Source organism: Panicum virgatum, chromosome 8K, assembly GCF_016808335.1.
Source record: "Panicum virgatum strain AP13 chromosome 8K, P.virgatum_v5, whole genome shotgun sequence".
Classification (NCBI taxonomy): Eukaryota; Viridiplantae; Streptophyta; class Magnoliopsida; order Poales; family Poaceae; genus Panicum; species Panicum virgatum.
Genome location: NC_053143.1, coordinates 38,594,266 through 38,613,396, shown reverse-complemented (window position 1 = coordinate 38,613,396; position 19,131 = coordinate 38,594,266). Strand labels below are relative to the sequence as shown.

The following is a 19,131-nucleotide window of genomic DNA, read 5'->3' as shown; positions in this document are numbered from 1 at the left end:
GGCTTCCACTGGAAGACTCGCCTACCTACCGCATTCAATGCGGTAGACGGAAGTGCGCCTTGCCACAGCAGAGCCCGAGGCGGCTTTTGCCAGGTAGCGCTGTTGATCGCGTGTTACCAAGGCGCGTAGTACAGTCGCTAGCACCGTCCACGCTGCGTATGTCAGTCTACTATGCTAGTTGGACACGACGGCTCGGCTTCACCCGTTATGACGCCTACACGGTAGGCCCAGCAGCCTACGCCGCAAGCTACATCACCCCAACGGGCGCCTTGCCGATGGGACAATAAGGACTCCCCTCGGTCAGAGAATCTACAGGGCGATGAAGCATATCCGAGAAGAGATCCTCACCCGTTGTAGCTCCATTAAAGCTTCCTGTGCAGTATACTATACATCCACGTTAGACCCACCTGTCGGGGTCTAACGACTGTGTACGCGTCCCCTTGCTCTATAAAAGGGAGGTGCCTGTTAGGAAAGAACTCAAGCCCGAACGGGGCAGACGGTAGTCTCATTCATACCTAGTGCAATACACTACTCAGTGGATGTAGGGTATTACGCTCCGGCGGCCCGAACCACTCTAAATCTGTGTGTTCTTGCGTTCTTGCCCCCAAGCTAGATCAGCCTAATAGCTTAGCAGTTCCCCGAGTACTCCCCCTCGGGGAATAGGCGGGTGCGTTCCGCCACCCGGCTGTGGGTACCCCCAAAAGCCCACGACAGCGCGTTAACGTCGTCTAGTGGAATAAATGTCGGATGTGGATGTGGTATCTACGAGGACAACACGCAGTGGCGTGCGTAAAATTTTCCTTTAGTTCCATTTGGGTATATATTTTTTATTTGCATTTGTTTAAATTCACGTAGAGCCAAGGTATTTAAAAAGTATAATAGTATATATATTTATATACACGGAGGTGTGGGAATAAAAGAAGGGGATATCTATTTATTTAGAGTAAATTTCACCGGCGGTCTTTAAATTTGTTCCGAGTTCTCATTCCGGTTCTTAAACTTGTCTTGAGTTCTCATACCAGTCCTCATACTCTCAAAATGAACGTAATTGTCCGTAAAATTGTCAAACGTTCTTATCCCAGTTCTTAAACTTACCCAACACTCTCATCAAGGTCCATATCCTTCAAAAGTGCTTTATTTATTAAAAAAACTTTTGTGAATTGTTTCAATTTTTTGGATTTTAAATCAATTTTGATTCCCACTCAAAGTGGATCCAAACTTTGTGGATAAATTATCGCAAATTGAATGTGAAATATCAACCTATATTGAAATTATTTTTGTGATTTTCTCAAGATTGTTTAGATCAGAGGATAAATGATTTCAATAATATTTTAATCTTTAAAACAAAATCAACTATGAAATAAATATACTAAAATAACAACTCTAGAAATCATCAAATATTGTATCCAAGATGCTTGCCTCATGATTTTTTTATCAATTTTTAGTGAGATTAGAACTTGGTTTGAAATTCTGAAAGATTGAAACAATTTGTAAAAGTTTTTTCTCAATATTTTAGAAGTATATGGACTTGTTTGAGAACGTGGGACAAGTTTACGTATTATTATGTGCATTTTGAGAGTGTGAGGACCGGACGAGAACTCATGACAAGTTTAAGGACTAGAATGAGAGCACGGGACAATTTTAAGGACTATTATGTGTATTTTAGGAGTACCGGGACCGTGATTAGTACTGGGCTGGAATGAGAACTCGAGGCAAATTTTAGGACCGCCGGTGAAATTTACTCATTTATTTACATACATATGCATTTATGAAGAAAGGTTGGTATTTTTTGTGTCCCAACTTGGTTTATCTATTTTTGGTTCCCATCCATAGTGATTGATGTCGTCACCGGAGTTCAACAAGAAAACGTGCTACCTTGTCCAATAGATTTGCTGAGCCAGGCTCATCAGTGTAGGTAACTTTATTTCTTTCCTTGTCATTCCATTTGTCCCAGTAGTAACTCATTGATACTTAGAGAGAGAGAGAGAGAGAGATTGAGAGATTAAGCTTACCAAGTTGCAGACACTCTAGGGAGCACCAGTTTCTTCTCACTTCTCTTCCACTGTATCATACGTGGTATAGTTGTTAGATTATTAGTAATGCAAGTCCACAAGACTATTAAACGTGAGATTCAATTTTTCCGTACCTATAGTCCAGCCCTCTATTATTAACTTCTTGGTGGCCGATCAACCGTGGAAGGCAGTAAGACTTTCTTCTTAGTTTAGAAGTAGCATGAATTTAAGATAATACTATAGGTGATTCCCTGCGCGTTGATGCGGGATTTAAGAGAGCTTTTCAATAAACTATGATAAAAAATACAATAATTTTTTAAATAAAACGCTACGGAGAGTATGTAGTAAGACAAATAAGCGCTTAGATCGAGTTTGCTAAAAAAACAAAAAAGGTAAATTTTCAATAAAGAAAAGCATGTATAATTTTGGTTAAATTTGGAATAGTGTAAAATCACCTTGATTAGGGGGGCCAAGCCCCTGCCTGTCCCATGTCTCCACCCCTGCTCGCCCCCTGTCTCCGCCTCTGTAGAGGGAGGGCATAGCTGTGCCAAAGAAGAGCAAAACTATGGGGAATGTTAGGAAGGCCGCAAAAGCAACTAATAGCATCTCGTAGGTTAGTGCTGCCATGGCGAGGTGCAACGCGAGAAAATTTTATTATGTCACCATGCATTACTCGAACCAGCACACAAAACTACTTCCCACTAACATTATACGACACTGCTCAGCCATCAAAAGTCATTTCCCACTCACCTTAATATCCAGCAATCAAAAGTCATCTTAATGGCGTTAGCATAGAATATATGCCAGCCACTCGCTCACCCCAAAAGCAACCATTCCTGTTAAATATCAGAAAAAATGAAACAGTATATCTATCTCGCCCCGGCAAGTATGATGTGATCCTCCGGCCGGCTACAACTCCATGAAGCTAGTGGCGACGCACGACAGCTCCATGGAGCTGGTGGAGATCGCAGCATCGACGGGCGATTGTGAGTTGCCCCTCTCTCGAAAGCCATCCAACAAGACCTTTATTATTGTAACCATCCAATTAACTTTGTGCACGCCTTATATATATAAAATGCATGTCTTAATCATTTCTTTCTTCTTTAACAAAACTAACTCAAAAATCTATTATTTTTCATTCAATGGATTTCTCATATGGCTTTCAACATAATCTCTACAAATGCACCATTAATATGAGCTTTTCTTTACTAAAAAATCTATCATTTTTTCTTTGTTTTTAGCAAACTCGATCTAAATACTTATTTGTCTTACTACATGCTCTCCATAGCGTTTTATTTAAAGAATTATTGTATTTTTTGGGCTGATTATATTTTGGGCTCCAGCCTTCAGCTCGTTTAGCTCCCGAGCTGCTCACGAACCAGCTCGAGCTGGCTCATTAACATACCGAGCTAAAACACTGGTTTTGCTCGATAAAATTTCTCAACGAGTCGAGCCAAGCCGAGCCATTATCGAGCCGAGTCGAATGAGCTAACCAGCCACGAGTTTTTTCGTGGTCCAAGCCGCATGCACGTTTCCGTTGCCGCCACCCTTAGATGGAGTCTCCGAGCCTAACCGTCTGCCGCCCTCGCTGGCCCACCGCACGTGTCCACATCCCTGGCCCAAGCCTCAGGACGAACCGGCCCGCGGCAATAGACAAAGCTCGCTGCAAACCGCTTCCTCACTCCGCACCAACGCCTTCGTCCCTGCCATAGACTAATATGATTTTTTTGCCTAACTTGGTTTCTGATGCTTGATATGCAGAGTATGTACAGGTCGTTCCGTGTATCTGGCAGCGCATGGTGCTAAACACACTGGTAAAATATCGGCGATTCATTATTTTAGGTTAATTTTATTTATGAAACGTCAAAGTCCTGGCTGGTCTTTAAAAAAAAATAGAGCACTATACATTGACCACGTTTCTTTTACAAGTCTTTGTTGCTTTCTCATGGCATTTCTCATCCACTTATTAGTCATTGGCATTTCTCATCCACTTATTAGTCATCCCAACTAGTCTACAGAGCAAGTCAAGCTTGGAGTACACGAGTTAATTTTGAGTACGACAGCAGGGACGCATGATTTATAGCTTAATATAATCTACGCACCAAGAAATTCCAGGGACTACTCAAGCGTAGAGAGATGGCCCGTGTACTCATCTTCCTTCTCGTGGTTCATCAACTCATATTCCTACCCAATCCTGTTGCAATCTTAGCTGAAGAATCGACCAACAAATCCGAGATCGAAGCCCTCCTCTCCTTCAAACAGACCGTAAACGCCGATCCCCTTGGCGCCCTGAGCTCATGGACCATGGACTCACTCTACTGTACCTGGAAAGGGGTCGTTTGTGGTAAGACTCTTCCGATCCACGTTGTTTCACTGCAGTTGAACTCTGTACAGCTGAGTGGGGCATTATCGTCTTCTCTTGCTAACCTTACTTCAATAACACGGTTAGATCTTGGAAATAATTTCTTTACTGGAGGCATCCCTGAGGAGTTGGGCACACTTCCTATGCTCCAGGATCTGATACTTGCATACAACAATCTTACTGGTGTAATCCCCCACTCCTTGGCAACTAGCTCGTCGCTCACTATGCTAAACCTGACAAGTAATAGCCTCTCTGGAATTATCCCTACTAGTCTGTTCAATGGCTCATCTGAACTTGTTGTTATTGATCTTGGAAGGAACTTACTCTCTGGATCTATTCCAGATTTTTATAAGATGGCAACTCTGCAAATTCTTAGCCTTGCAGAGAACAATCTTTCTGGAATCATACCTCCATCACTGGGAAATGTTTCTTCCCTCATAGAAATAGATCTTCACACAAATATCTTAGGTGGGTCAATTCCAGAAACTCTAAGTAGAATTTGGAACCTTAGTGTGCTAAATTTAGGTAACAACCCATTTGGGTATATCCCAGCCCAACTTTATAACATTTCATCACTCAGAACCCTTGACTTGAGCAACAATAATATTACTGGAGCCATACCATCAAGAATTGGCAACTCGTTACCAATCCTTGAAAAATTTATCGCCTCGGGTAATAGAATTAACGGATCCATTCCAGTATCACTAGCTAATGCATCAAAGCTCCAAGTGATTGATCTTTCCTATAACTCATTAACCGGCCTACTGCCACTTCTAGGATCTTTACATGACTTGCTTCAACTAGATCTACGAAGTAACTTACTGGAATCTGATAACTGGCAATTCATTGCCTCTCTTGCAAATTGTCCCAAGCTAAAAATGTTGTCAATGCGTGAGAATCGGCTTGACGGAAGTCTGCCAACATCTGTTGGCAATCTTTCATCAAGCCTGCAGAGATTAGACCTTGGAAATAACCGAATTGGTGGCACACTACCAAAAGAGATAGGCAATCTTCCACAGCTCCAATTGCTTGCCATGGACCAAAACTCGATAGTTGGAGAAATTCCTTCAAGCATTGGCAATCTAAGGACCCTGGTAGTTCTAAGACTATCCCACAACATGTTGTCAGGTCAGATCACACCATTAGTAGGTTATCTTCAGCAGTTAACTGAGCTTTCTCTTGATAGCAACAATTTAAGCGGAGAAATACCAGCAAGTTTAGGACAGTGCCAGCGATTGACATCGCTAAACTTGACTCATAACAACCTTGACGGATATATACCAACTGAACTGCTAAATATTAAAACCCTTTTTAGTTTGGACTTGTCAAAAAACTATCTTACTGGACCAATACCAAACATTGTCAATCTTATGAATCTTATCATTCTAAATATTTCCCACAATCTCTTGTCTGGGAATATTCCACCTTTACTTGGCCAATGTCTCCTTCTATCCTCCCTCCTCATGCAAAGCAACCAGCTGGATGGCATGATTCCTCAATCTTTCAGTGACCTGAAGGCCATCCAGAAGATTGATCTTTCTCGGAACAACTTAACAGGACAAATTCCAGATTTCTTCAACAACTTCAGTACACTGGAGCAACTTGATCTATCAGACAACAACTTTGAGGGGCCTGTTCCGACCACTGGCTACTTTCTTAATAGCAGCGTAGTTAATCTGTATGGAAACTCTAAACTATGTGCAAGTGTCTCCATCCTTGCATTGCCAATTTGCCCCACAACATCAACAGTGAAAAGCAAGAATGCTCGCTTATTGTTAATAGTAATTGCACCCATTACTATCGCCCTTTTCTCCATCTCAATCTTTATGGTCACACATCTGAAGAAAAGAGAACCCACAACTCCATGCTACAAGGAGACGATGATGAAGAAGGTATCCTATGGTGACATCCTTAAAGCTACCAACTGGCTCTCTCCGGTCAATAAGATCAGCTCAAGCCACACCAGCTCCATCTACATTGGCCGGTTTGAGTTTGACACAGATCTCGTGGCCATCAAAATATTCCATCTCGATGAGCTTGGTTCACTAAACAGCTTTCTTATGGAATGTGAAGTGCTCAGAAACACCCGCCATCGCAATCTTATGAAAGCAGTGACCTTATGCTCCACAGTGAGCTTGGAGAACGATGAGTTCAAAGCTATAATTTTCGATTTCATGGCCAATGGAAGCTTGGACATGTGGGTGAACCCAAAGTTACACAAAAGTTCCCCCAAGAGAGGTCTAAGCTTGGATCAGAGGATAAGAATAGCTGTGGATGTGGCTTGTGCTTTGGACTACATGCACAACCAACTGACGCCACCTTTAATTCACTGCGATTTGAAACCCGCTAATGTTCTTTTGGATTACGATATGACAGCCCGAGTCAGTGATTTTGGATCTGCAAAATTTCTCTCTTCGGGAATTGCTAGTAGTTCAGAAGGTTTTGTTAGCGTGGGAGGAACTATTGGATATATCCCACCTGGTGAGTTCATTTTTTCTATATCTTTCATAATAACTTCTGAATTCTGATATACATGCTAACATGGAATAGTTTCTTTTGCAGAGTATGGAATGGGGTACAAAATCTCAACTGGGTGTGATGTGTACAGTTTCGGTGTGTTGCTACTAGAAATGCTCACAGGAATTAGACCAACTGATGCAATGTTCACCGATGGCATGAGCCTTCACCGGTTGGTAAGCTCAGCATATCCAAATGGACTTGGTGAGGTTTTGGACCCGTATATGTGCCTGGAGGGACACCATAAAGGTTCGACAATAGCAATACAGAAATATGTGATGCCATTGGTTGAAGTTGCTCTCTTATGTTCCTTGGAATTACCTAAAGGTCGACCAGGAATGAGAGATGTTTGTGCCAAACTATTTGCGATCAATGAGGCATTCCACAAGCCCACTGGCGGAGCTTAGTGTTGCTTAGGGGTGGCCATGGCCCCCCCCTGATTAATGCAAATTACCACTAAATGAACAGTAAATTGGATACTATTCAATGATTTTCAGGGAAGATTACCATAGCTGGCCCCCCCTCGTTAACTACTCAAGCTCCGCCACTGCACAAGCCGCAGTGATTTTCATGTATTCCGTTGAACAAATTGGGCAATGTGGCCAGCTTTGTTATTAGTCGCAAAACTATGACAACTTTAATTTGAGGGGAGTAAAACGGCACTCATAGTTCCGTGATATCCTCCCTCTTGCAAAAAGTATAATCTTTTTTTATCCAATATTATACATAGAAATGAATTGTAAGAGCACCTTATATTTTTATAGACGGTTGAGAAGTTCACTCGCGCCTAACATTGACTAGGGGCACTATGGCATCCGACCCATCACTGGAGATAGATTTGTAGGGACGAACTACGCTGGTCAACCATTTCTGAAAATCACCATAATTTCTAGGCACCTCAAGGGGAGGCTTGCGTTTACATCCACCCCTAGAACTCGTAGTGCTTTTCAAGGTGGTTTATCCCGTCGCAAATGAAGTGGCTAAACTTGAGGAAACAAAATTATTACAAACTAGCACTACTAAGAAAAGGATTTTTGGGATATGTAAAAACACATTTGTAGGGGTGGTACCTGCTTCTATTTCTCGCAGCTAAAATGCTATTTTCATATTTTTAGGAACGGGTAAAGTGCCCGCCCCTATGACTAGATGACTATAAAATTTTTAAAAAATTTGTATAATGGATATTTTGATTAGAAAAATTCCTATAAAATTGCATAGTGACTTTAATGACAAGAAAAATTCCAAGAAATTTGTATATTTCATTCGCACACAATTTGAATTTCAAAACAATGTCATATTTCTTAATTGTTTTATTTGTATTCAATTGTTAGTTAAAATGGACCCAGGACGTGCCATGGATGTTGAACAATTCCAAATGGATATGATTGCATCCGGTAGCGACGCGGTTGCTCATGACGAAGAAGCCGGTGATGCTAGCAATACCGACATATGTTCGGTGATGACAGAATTGAGCAACCTATAAGAAGAATTTGCTGAAGAACTATATCAAGAAAGGAAAAACGCCAGAAAACTCTGGAGACCTTGCAAAGCAGAAGGAACACTGGAATGCATTTGTGCAATACAAGTATTCGGAGCTTGGGAATCAGATGGTGGAAAAAATCCAAGATAAATGCTTCGAAGAAAGTATATCATCACACTCTAGAACAAGGTGCCTACAAGCTCGCTATACCAAAATGGGAGAAGATAGAGCAGGATTTGACTGACAAAGGTATCACACATGCAACCATCAACTGAACGTTCAAGGAACTAGTACTATGCTCATGGTGGAAGCTTGGACCCAGAGACAGCTTGGACCCAGAGACTGGGGCATACATCTATGGCCAGAATATTCAACAAGCGGACCAAGACTACAGGAGGCCATACAAGCAGTTGCCCAAGGAACATTCTAGCCCTATAAAAGAAAAGGACGAGCTGACTTACGCCCTTTAGAATGCAGAACATCCGAGGCGCACAATGGGCAAAGGAGTGGTTCCGTGGAAGTTTAGTTTCAGGGATTACATCGATTCATATAGAAGCCAGCAAAGAAGGAAGAATGAAGAGTGAGAGCACTTGCGAAGGCTAGAGGAACAACTCCTCTCACACGATGAAAGAATGGCGGATGAGGTTAAATGCGAAGTGGCATTAGCAATAGTCCAGCAGCAGCAATCACAAACCGTGCATCCAGAGCCCAATGTCGCCACGGATCTATCTCAACCGGAAAGTAACTATGCTTCCACGGAGCACCCTGCCAATACGGGAGTTCCCGCAATTGAAATGATGACCCAGCAGCGCTATCCAGTGGATGAGATCACCCAGTGGACAACCCGTTGTTGGTGCCTACCAACATTACAGCTTGGATCGGGTGATCCCGCCCGATGACGATCGCAGACGAGGGGGTGGTAGGTATTTCATGAACCATGAATAAATCCGCAAGCGTACAGAATATTGCTATAGTAATTTGTCCGGGAGTATATAGGGGTGTCATTTATATTTCTGTAAGGAGTATTCAATTTTTCCATACCTCCAGTCCTCTATTATTAACTTCTTGGTGGCCGATTAACCGTGGAAGGCAGTAACACTTTCTTCTTAACTTAGAAGTAGCATCAATGATAATACTAGGTGATTCCCCGCGCGTTCATGCGGGATTTAAGAAAGCTTTTCAATAAACTATAATAAAAGATATAATAATTTTTTAAATAAAATGATGTGGAGAGTATGTAGTGAGACAAATAAGCGCTTAGATCGAGTTTACTAAAAAAGCTAGATTTTCAATAAAGAAAAACTCGTATAATTTTGGTTAAATTCAGAAATTTATAGTGTAAAATCAAGGAAGGGGCCAGGCCCCTGCACGCCCCCTGTCTCCATCCTTGGAGAGGGAGGGCATAGGTGTTCCAAAGAAGAGCAAAATTATGGGAAAGGTGACGAAGGCCGCAAAAGCCACTAATAGCATCTCGTAGGTTAGTGCTGACATGGCGAGGCGCAATGCGAGAAAATTGGAGGCAGAGTAGAATGGTTCGGGGGCGGATGGTTTCCGATCCTCCTCCAGCGATATAGATGTTTTATAGAAAGCTGGAAAGGCGGATGGTTTTCGACCCCGACCACCCATTTTGTTGCCTTTGTGACCATTTATTTTGAGTGGAGCATTTGATGTAGAGCAAGGAGAAAGAAAGACATGAGAGTCAATTTACTTTGAGTGGAGCATTTGTTGTAGAGAAATGAGATAAGAAAGACATGAGAATTAAATCAAAGAGATTATTTATTTTGAGTGGAGCACAGAAGATGCGTGTACTACGCGCACAAGCAAATTGGTATAAAGATAATGTGACGTGATGTTTATGTGTAAGCTAATTAAGATTTTGTTTCAGTTGCTTTGCTTCCTACATGCATGCATGATGATACACGTGTGACTGTGAGTAATCGACGTGCAACTTTTAGGTTTGATTATATTGATTGCTACGAGCAGGTGGAAAAAGTACATGGGTTTTGTGTGTGAGTGGAGCACTTGTTGTAGGAGGAGACAGAAAGATATGAGAATTAAATCAAAGTGAATATTTATTTTGAGTGGAGAACAGAAGATGAAAAGACATAAGCTAGAATGATGAATCAACGGTCATGATTAAACTTGGGCTTAAGATCGAATGGACACAATTTTGTTGATGATGTGGCGCAATATGAGTTGAGAGAAATAGAAGTTAATGGTTTGTAGTGGGGACCAACTATATAGGTTTTGTAGATTAGACATTGTACCTGTTAATATTGGAATAGAATAATTAGAAGAAAAAATAAGTTTACTTTGCAATATTACAGATCATAAAAGAAGAAACAAATAGCAGTAAAACCAGGCTACAAAATATAAGGATAGGAGGGGACAAATAGTCTAAGATCAGTCCAATCCTATGGAAAAATTGAGCAAAGTGGAGGTGTAGCAATACGTGAAAATAAGGTACAAAAAACCTGAAATTAAGTTGCTCAATAGTTGATTGCATCCTTATATTCAATGGCTTTAGTTCATGCGGAAGGATATACTAGAGAAAATGTTACAAAGAACTTCATTATTGGTCCTAGTGTAAATGTTTTGAGACTAGTATGTAATTAAACGTAGTTACCACGAGCTAGCACTTGAGTTTGCATAGACTAAGTCTAATTAAATGCAGTTACCAGGAATTAGCATGTGAGTTTGCATAGACTAAATGAACAGTCACTGTGAATAGGTTAAATTTGAGGGTTACATCAGCAAAACTGCTGATTGTGGATTTGATCGGAAGATTCCTAATTTTCCTAGGCAGTTCATGCAAAAGTCTTTAGGCACAGCGGTGGACGGCAGTTTAGTTTCATTATTCTTAAGGACTCTTTAGAAAAAAAGAACAAAGGGTTACTCTAGATCTAATCGTGGGCGCCGGATGCGAGATGGATGGATGTGGAGAGTTCAGATTACGGGTTTATTTCAATAAACTTCAAGGGTTTTTTTGCAAAGTTGCCAACTTCTTGAAAGATCTTAGCCGTCCATCACTCAATCCAACCGACAGGATTTGCGAGCGATGTGGATGACCTATCTTGCTGCCAACCCTTGAGGCTTTCATATATAGAAAAATGTGCTTTATGAATTACCGATCCACCATCTGAAGGAGACAGTTGGATGTAATTATACCTACAGATTACTCCCTCTATTCCTAATTATAATTCATTTGATCCTTTAACTCCAAATTTGACCACTTGTTATATCAAAAAAAATTTGCAAACACAGTCAAATTTAAGTCACTAGTCTATCAACTTGTGCTCAAGCACGGACTAATTAGGATTAATAAATAAGACTTATAGCTAATAATTATAACTCTCTACCCCACTCCCTCTTTCATCTATTAAATATTCTAACACATACTCTAAAATACATATTTATCAATACATATTTATCATTATCTATTTGCAATGATTTTCATTTTGTATCGCACGTCTATATGTGTTTGATATATGTTAATTGAAGCATTTATTTGCAAATTAGTATTCTTATCTCTTCCATCATAAATCAATAAATGGTGACACATATTGTGGGTAGAATATTTATATAAATAATATATTAATAAGGTAAAAATAGTAATTTAGATTTTTATATTGGTGCACTAATATTTTGTTGTGCTTATATAATTTAGATTCAGATTTGGGTGTTGCTTTAACTTTTTATGATGACATAATTGGATAATTTATATGCAAAGTTATGAGATTATTTATATTATTTTTATAATGGCATAGGTAGGTAATTTATACGAAGATTAGGAGGTTACTTTAGATTTTTCTTTATAATGGTAGAGGTAGGTAATTTAGATACATGTTTAGGGGGTTACTTTAGTCTACCTTCACAATGATAGAGGTGGGTAATTTATTAGAAAAGATAACAGATCCAACGACTATTATGATTAGAGTTATCGGATTGATGGCTAGATGTTTCTGATTTTTGTGGAAATTTCTAGGATTTCTCTATTTTTCTATAGTGTCCACCTATGATCATAGATGGCTTTATGTGCAGGCTTTAAAGGAGCCTCCAATTAGTAATATTAAGATTCTTGAAATTTTTTTATTAATAACGCAAGCCACAACAACAAAAAATGATATTTGTTAGAAATAAACAGGTGTGATCTTGTCCACCGGGTGTCCGTTCGCTGATGTCCCTTTGTAGCACCTCTTCCTCGTGTATATATATGTACAAATTCTTGAGATCAATACAAGGATTTCATTTCTCTCTCATTTGTGTCTCTCTCATTTCATTTATCTACTCGCGAATCTGATTACTATAAACACGTTATCAGCACTTTCGCTCTCTACCGAGGGTGTAGATGATGCCAAGAACAGAGGCAATTTCTGCCTCGTCCGACAAAAGATTGAGAAACGAGCTGGGACTGCGCTGTGGCTATGTTCTGGAATTCAAGCGACAAGAACTTTGGCAATTGCAGAACTCTGGGGTTAAACTTGCCGCAAAGTATCTTGTCGATGGACCATAGCCACGGTGTTGATTTTTTTTCTTTTCTTCTTTTCGAGAAAGACGGGTCACGTGCTCATCATGGGAGCTCCTATGTATTTGTTTTTTTAGAAACCGGGTTTATATTTTAAAAAAAGTCATCCAACACTTACATTCGATCCCTTGATAGCAGCATGCTACTCATCGCAATAGCAGCATACTGCAAGGAAGAAGAGGCCCTTGCGTTCACTGGCCGCCTTCCGCCCGCCACGTGTGTACCGCAGCCCGGTTACAGCTCTACGCTGAGCGTGCCTTCGGAGAAAGCAGAGTCCGCCAAGGTCGATCGCTCGGTCCTCCTGCCGCCCCGCGGACATGTGGGCATGTGGGCACTGTGGCGGCATCAGCAACCTTTCCCTCTTTTTGGACAACAGACCAGTCTCCCTCCTTTCCAACTCTCTCTCTTCCGTTCCCACACTTTTCTCATTCTACACAGCTTGGCGGAGGCGACGCATGGCGGACGATGCTGAGGGTTAGGGTTCCGTGTAGCAGAGAACCAGTCCGGCGACCCTGCCTCTCGGGAAAGCGGATCAGCCCGACGACAACCCTTGCCCATCCAGGGGTGGGGCTCGGCGCCGGTGCCGGCGGAGGGCTGGCGGAGAGGCGAGGATTTGAAGGACCGAAGTAGGTGAACAGAGGGGGTGAATGGGAGCCGATCAAAATTTCTTCGAAATTTTGAAACTGTCGGCCGATATCCCAAGGTCACCGCAAACCCTCAAACCGAGATCAGTGAGAATAGCTATGGACAAGCTATCTCAACTCCGAAAACTCGGATCTCAACGTGGAAGCAAAAGCGTGAGAACCAACTCAAAACGAAGCAGCTCAGGCACAGACCGGTCTGACCGGTCAAGCAGTTCAAAAACAGGCAGACCGGTCTCTCCAACCAGTCTGACCGGTGGCGTCTAGAAAACCCCGAAAAATTAGTTCCAAACCGTGAATCGAGAGCAAATCGCGTCCAAATCGGATGAAACTTGGAGGATAGCTTCGTTCCTACCCCAAGAGTGTATCCCCAAGAAATCTCACCCAAAAGATATCCATTGCACGAGAATTTCGGGATGGGATCAAAGGGGGTGGGGTTTTCTCTAGTCTCCAAGAAATCGAATTTGGACGGGCTAGTGATTCTAGAGGGTTCAAGAACAACATAGAGGCATGGGAATCACGGCAAAGAACTCGTGGACACCTCGCAATCAAGTGCACCAAAAACGAAATCGAAATTTCATCAAACAAGGCACAAAACGAGGAGATGGATTGATTCAAACCGCCCAGAGGGCACGAGGAGGTTAGGGCCTCCTTTCCCAATCAAATCCACAAGAGTTCTCACACAAACAACATTCAAATCTACCCTAAAGAGATGAACAGGGAGAGAGGAACACAGAGGCGGCGGCCTGGGAGTATAGACAATTCACGGACACAATTACAAAAGCCGCACTTGACCTAACACAAGTGAAGGGGTATTTATACCCGCGGGACCGGTCAGACCGGTACGCTGGACCGGTCAGACCGGTTGGTTAGACCGGTCAGACCGGTGCCAGGGACCGGTCAGACGGGTTGGCCTGCAGCACCCCCTGTACACGATCTCATCCGACGGCCGAGGTTCTTTCTTCGGAACGAAGTCTTCTCCACGATGCCACCGTCTTGATGAAGATCCAGTCCGCGGTTTTGGAGGGTCCGCGAAACCCGGGTAGGTGGCCGGTTTTGAGAAAACCGCCAAAACCTCACGCACGGGAAGATTCCCGCCTCCGCGCCGTGGCCCTAGACGCCGTTCCCGCCTCGGCCTTCTGACGGCCCTAGACGCCGCCCGACGCCCGTCACCTCCTCGCCTGCAGCGAGGCCCTAGACGCCGTCAACGCCCATCGCCTCCGTCAGTCCCGAGATCGACGCCCGTGCCTCCACGACTTGGCGTCTTCAACCGTCATCTGCCTCCTTGGTTTTGTGGCGCAAACCAAGAAACCCACCTTCCGTCGCCGCTTGCGCCCTCGATCCAGGAGTGGACGCCACAGCTGCCGCTCGGTCCGAGCTCCGGTCCCGGCTGCCCTTCACCGCCGTCCACCGCACGGTCCATCGGCCACAACACCTCCACGGCAGCTCCCCGTCGACACTCGACGCCCGTGTACCTGCAATCCAAAGACCAAGCGCATGATCACACCGCACGGTTGACAATTCACTTATCACAAGCAGGATAGAGTACTCTCGTTCCTCAATCTCCCCCTTGATGAGTGCATTGTAAACACACCATTAATGAACCAAGAGAAGTGAAACCAAAGAAGAACAAAGAAGCACGAAAGAGAAGAACTCAAGCAAGTGACGAAAATCTCAGAAAGGCAAGAACAGTCACTTACTCAAGCAAAGATCGATCCCCTAAGACAAGGGCAAAAGCTCGACGCAATCGATCAAAAGGCACAACATGACTCCTCAAATACAGAGGTAACGCTCGACGCAGTCATGCAAGAAGCAGAGGAAAAACGAGGAAAACCAGGAGCCAAAACCAAAGCAGAAACTCCACAAGCAAAGTTTTTCCCTCTCACAAGTGCAACTCTCCCAAAATGATGCACTCTCAAAACCCTGTGCACAACAAGTTTTTCAAAAATCAAACAAAACAAGTCTCCCCCTTGTTCGATCACTTCTCTCAAAATTCTCCCCCTTGTTGGCACATGCACACATCAAGTCTAAAAAGACCTAAAGCTCCCCCTGAAGCTGAAACTCCCCTGAACAGATGTTATGCAATGAATGCGATGCAGGAGGTGTAAGTGAAAACATTCAGGGATACAAAGATATGAGCAACATCTAATCACAAGCACGTGTGCATCCATAAACTAGACCTGCATCTAGCTCAACAGGGTATATCAAATCAGTCTAGAGCTTGACAAGTTCAGTTTAGGAGAAATAAAAGCATCACCCATGATCTAGCACTAACAAGTAGGAAATGAAAAGCAGTGCTACTCAAACTCATACAGTTGAGCCAAACCAGCCAAAGATGTTGTTAACATTCATTTTTCCATCAAATTTATAGCAATCAATTCTTAATGCCATGGGTTGAAAGCTTGTCATGCTTTACTTAGCAACAAGGCCAAGCCTATGCCAAAAGACAACCAGAAGCTTAAAGCACTCGTTTCAGTCATGCATAGCCTTGCCCGGGTTCTCACAAGTGCAGTGTGAGCCGTCCCGAAAGCTCGATCAGTGCGACAAGCAATCCCATCTGGATCTTTTCAATCCATTTCAAGAACAGTTCAAGAAAATTTATCAGATTTAGATCATTTCAAGTATGAATTGCTGAACGAAAAGCCACACTAGCATGAATAAGATAGCAAAGCATATCAACATGCCCTAACATGCTAGTAGCCAAGACAGGGTGATCATGTTTTCAAATTTTCAAATCAAAATAGCTTAACTCAGATGATGTCATATACACAGTGGAGCAAGTTATACAAGATCAAGTTTATCAACTCACACTAGCAGGCACTAGAAGATCATAGCAATGTATACAAGAATGCTAGTGCAAGTCAGACAATGTAAAATGCAAAATGTACAATGCATATGCACAATATAACTACCAAACCTAGAAATCAAAGAGAAGCAAATAAAGCCTACAAAGCTAACCAAAGAAAAATCAGCGATCAAAAGGGGTAACAAACCCCAAGCTCCCCTCGCAAGCGAGCAAAAGTGTCCTGCTCAAGCGGTTTAGTGAGAATATCTGCGGTTTGCCTCTCTGAAGGACATGGATCAGGTCTATGTGTCCTCTCTCATGGTTGTCTTATAGGAAATGAAATCGGATGTCTATGTGCTTGGTTCTGGAGTGTAGGACAGGGTTCTTTGCAATGCTAATGGCTGACATGTTGTCTACAAAGATGGGAACCCTACCAAAACTCAATCCATAATCCTGCAAGATTTGTTTCATCCAAAGTATCTGGGAGCAGCAGCTAGCAGCGGCAACATACTTAGCTTCTGTGGAAGAAAACGCTACGCTAGCCTGCTTGCGAGAGGACCAAGACACCAAAGATGTACCGAGAAATTGACAAGTGCCGGATGTCGACTTGCGATCCAACCGACACCCACCGAAATCGGCATCAGAAAAGCCCACCAAAACCAGAGAAGAATCCGCAGAATACCAAAGACCAAATTCAGGGGTGAATTTCAGATACCTGAAGATGCGTTTCACCACCTGCCTATGGGAGGTGAGCGGCGAAGACTGATACCGCGCGCAGAGGCAGACGCCGAACTGGATGTCCGGTCGCGTCGCCGTCAGGTACAGGAGAGAGCCGATCATACTCATGTACTCCTTCTGGTCCACCGCCTCACCGTCCAAGTCCTCATCAAGCGCCGTCGATGTGCTGATCGGAGTCGGATGAGGAGACAAGTCGCTCATGTCGAACTTCCGCAGCAAGTCTCTAGTGTACTTGGCTTGATGGAGAAAAGTGCCCTGAGGAGTTTGCTTGATCTGCAGCCCGAGGAAGAACTGCAGCTCACTTATCATGCTCATCTCGAACTCCCTGGACATCTGCTCAGAAAACTTGGAGACAAGAGCGTGAGAAGAGCCACCAAAGATAATATCATCCACGTATATCTGAACTAAAAGAAAATCAGTGCCAGATCGCACGAGGAACAAAGTTTTATCAACACATCCCATTTTAAAGCCCTGAGCCAGCAAAAAAGTTTTCAATCTATCATACCAAGCTCTAGGTGCTTGTTTCAAACCGTAAAGAGCTTTTTGAAGTTTATAAACACGGTTCGGAAATTTGGGATTTTCGAACCCAGGGGGTTGCTTCACATAAACCTCTTCTTCGATAAAACCATTCAAGAAGGTAGATTTAACATCCATTTGGAAAACCTTAAAACCCTTGGAAGCAGCAAATGCAAGAAAGATTCGAATAGCTTCCAAACGAGCAACGGGGGCAAAAGTTTCCTCAAAATCAATACCCTCTTTTTGACAAAACCCCTGGACAACAAGACGAGCCTTGTTTCGAACAACCAAACCATCCTCACCCTGCTTGTTTTTGAAAACCCACTTTGTTCCGATGGGATTACAAGCAGGTGGAGGCTCGACTAAAACCCAAACTTGGTTTCTTTCAAAATTTTCAAGTTCCTCATGCATGGCATTGACCCAATTAGAATCAGAAAGAGCGTGTCCAATATCTTTGGGCTCAAAAGAGGCAACAAACGCTGAATGAGCAAAGCCAGCGATACTTGTTACCTTGGACCTGGTGACTCGCTCGTTGAGATCACCTAGCATCTGTTGAGGTGGATGGCGACGCTGAATATGTCGTGGTGCTTCCCGTGTTGAAGTCGCCTCCTCCTCAACCAAAGTTGGTGCCTCCTCAGGTGCAGCTGGTGTAGCCTGAGTCACCTCCTCGAACAACCCCCGAGAAGTAGACGTAGTCGGGTCGGGGCCGTCGTCATCGTCCGAGCTCGTAGCAGAGATAGCTGGGTCCACAGCACGCGTGGTAGCCTCAGCCTCGCCATCTGCAGCTTCTTCCTCCTCATCTTCAAAGATGGAGGTGCCGAGCTCATCATCTCCTGCAACTTCAAAGACAGAAGAATTGCACGGTGTAGTCTCGTCGAAAGTGACTTCACAAGTCTCTCTGACAATGTTAGTATCAATAATCAGCACACGATAAGCTCTAGAATGAGAAGCATAACCGAGAAAAACACCGTCAGACGAGCGAGACTCAAACTTATCAAGATTTCCATCTTTCAGCACAAAGCACCGGCAACCGAAAACTTTGAGATGGTCAACACGGGGCTGGCGTCCAAACCGCAACTCATAAGAAGTTCTGTGCATGAAAGCACGCAAGAAAATGCGGTTGGATACGTAACAAGTGGTGTTAACCGCCTCAGCCCAATATTTGCGAGGAGTCATATGCTCATCGAGCATCGTCCTCGCCATCTCAACCAGCATCCGATTCTTCCGCTCTACAACTCCATTCTGCTGTGCAGTGTAGGGAGAAGAATACTGGTGTTCGAGCCCTTGATCACTGCAAAAGGCGTCAAAACGAGCGTTTTTGAATTCTGTGCCATTGTCACTACGGATCGCTCTCATGGCCTGGGGTAACTCGTTTTTCAACCTCAAGATCAAGTCTCGAACAAACTCGAAAGCCTCATCCTTGGTTCTCATGAAAAAGACCCAAGAATAGCGAGAAAAGTCGTCCACAATCACAAGCACGTACCACTTCCCACCAATAGACATCACCCTAGAAGGACCAACTGTGTCCATGTGTAACAACTCTCCAGGGTGAGCG

At 43.2% G+C, this 19,131-nt stretch overlaps 1 protein-coding gene across 1 annotated transcript; it reads left to right on the top strand.

Moving 5' to 3' along the window:
• The first annotated feature begins 3,766 nt into the window (after positions 1-3,766).
• On the top strand, positions 3,767-7,654 carry LOC120644587 (receptor kinase-like protein Xa21). Its single transcript, XM_039921236.1, has 3 exons — positions 3,767-6,855; positions 6,937-7,274; positions 7,442-7,654. The coding sequence occupies exons 1-3, from the start codon at positions 4,149-4,151 to the stop codon at positions 7,454-7,456; spliced, it is 3,060 nt and encodes a 1,019-aa protein (XP_039777170.1). The 5' UTR covers positions 3,767-4,148; the 3' UTR covers positions 7,457-7,654.
• Positions 7,655-19,131: the final 11,477 nt, after the last annotated feature.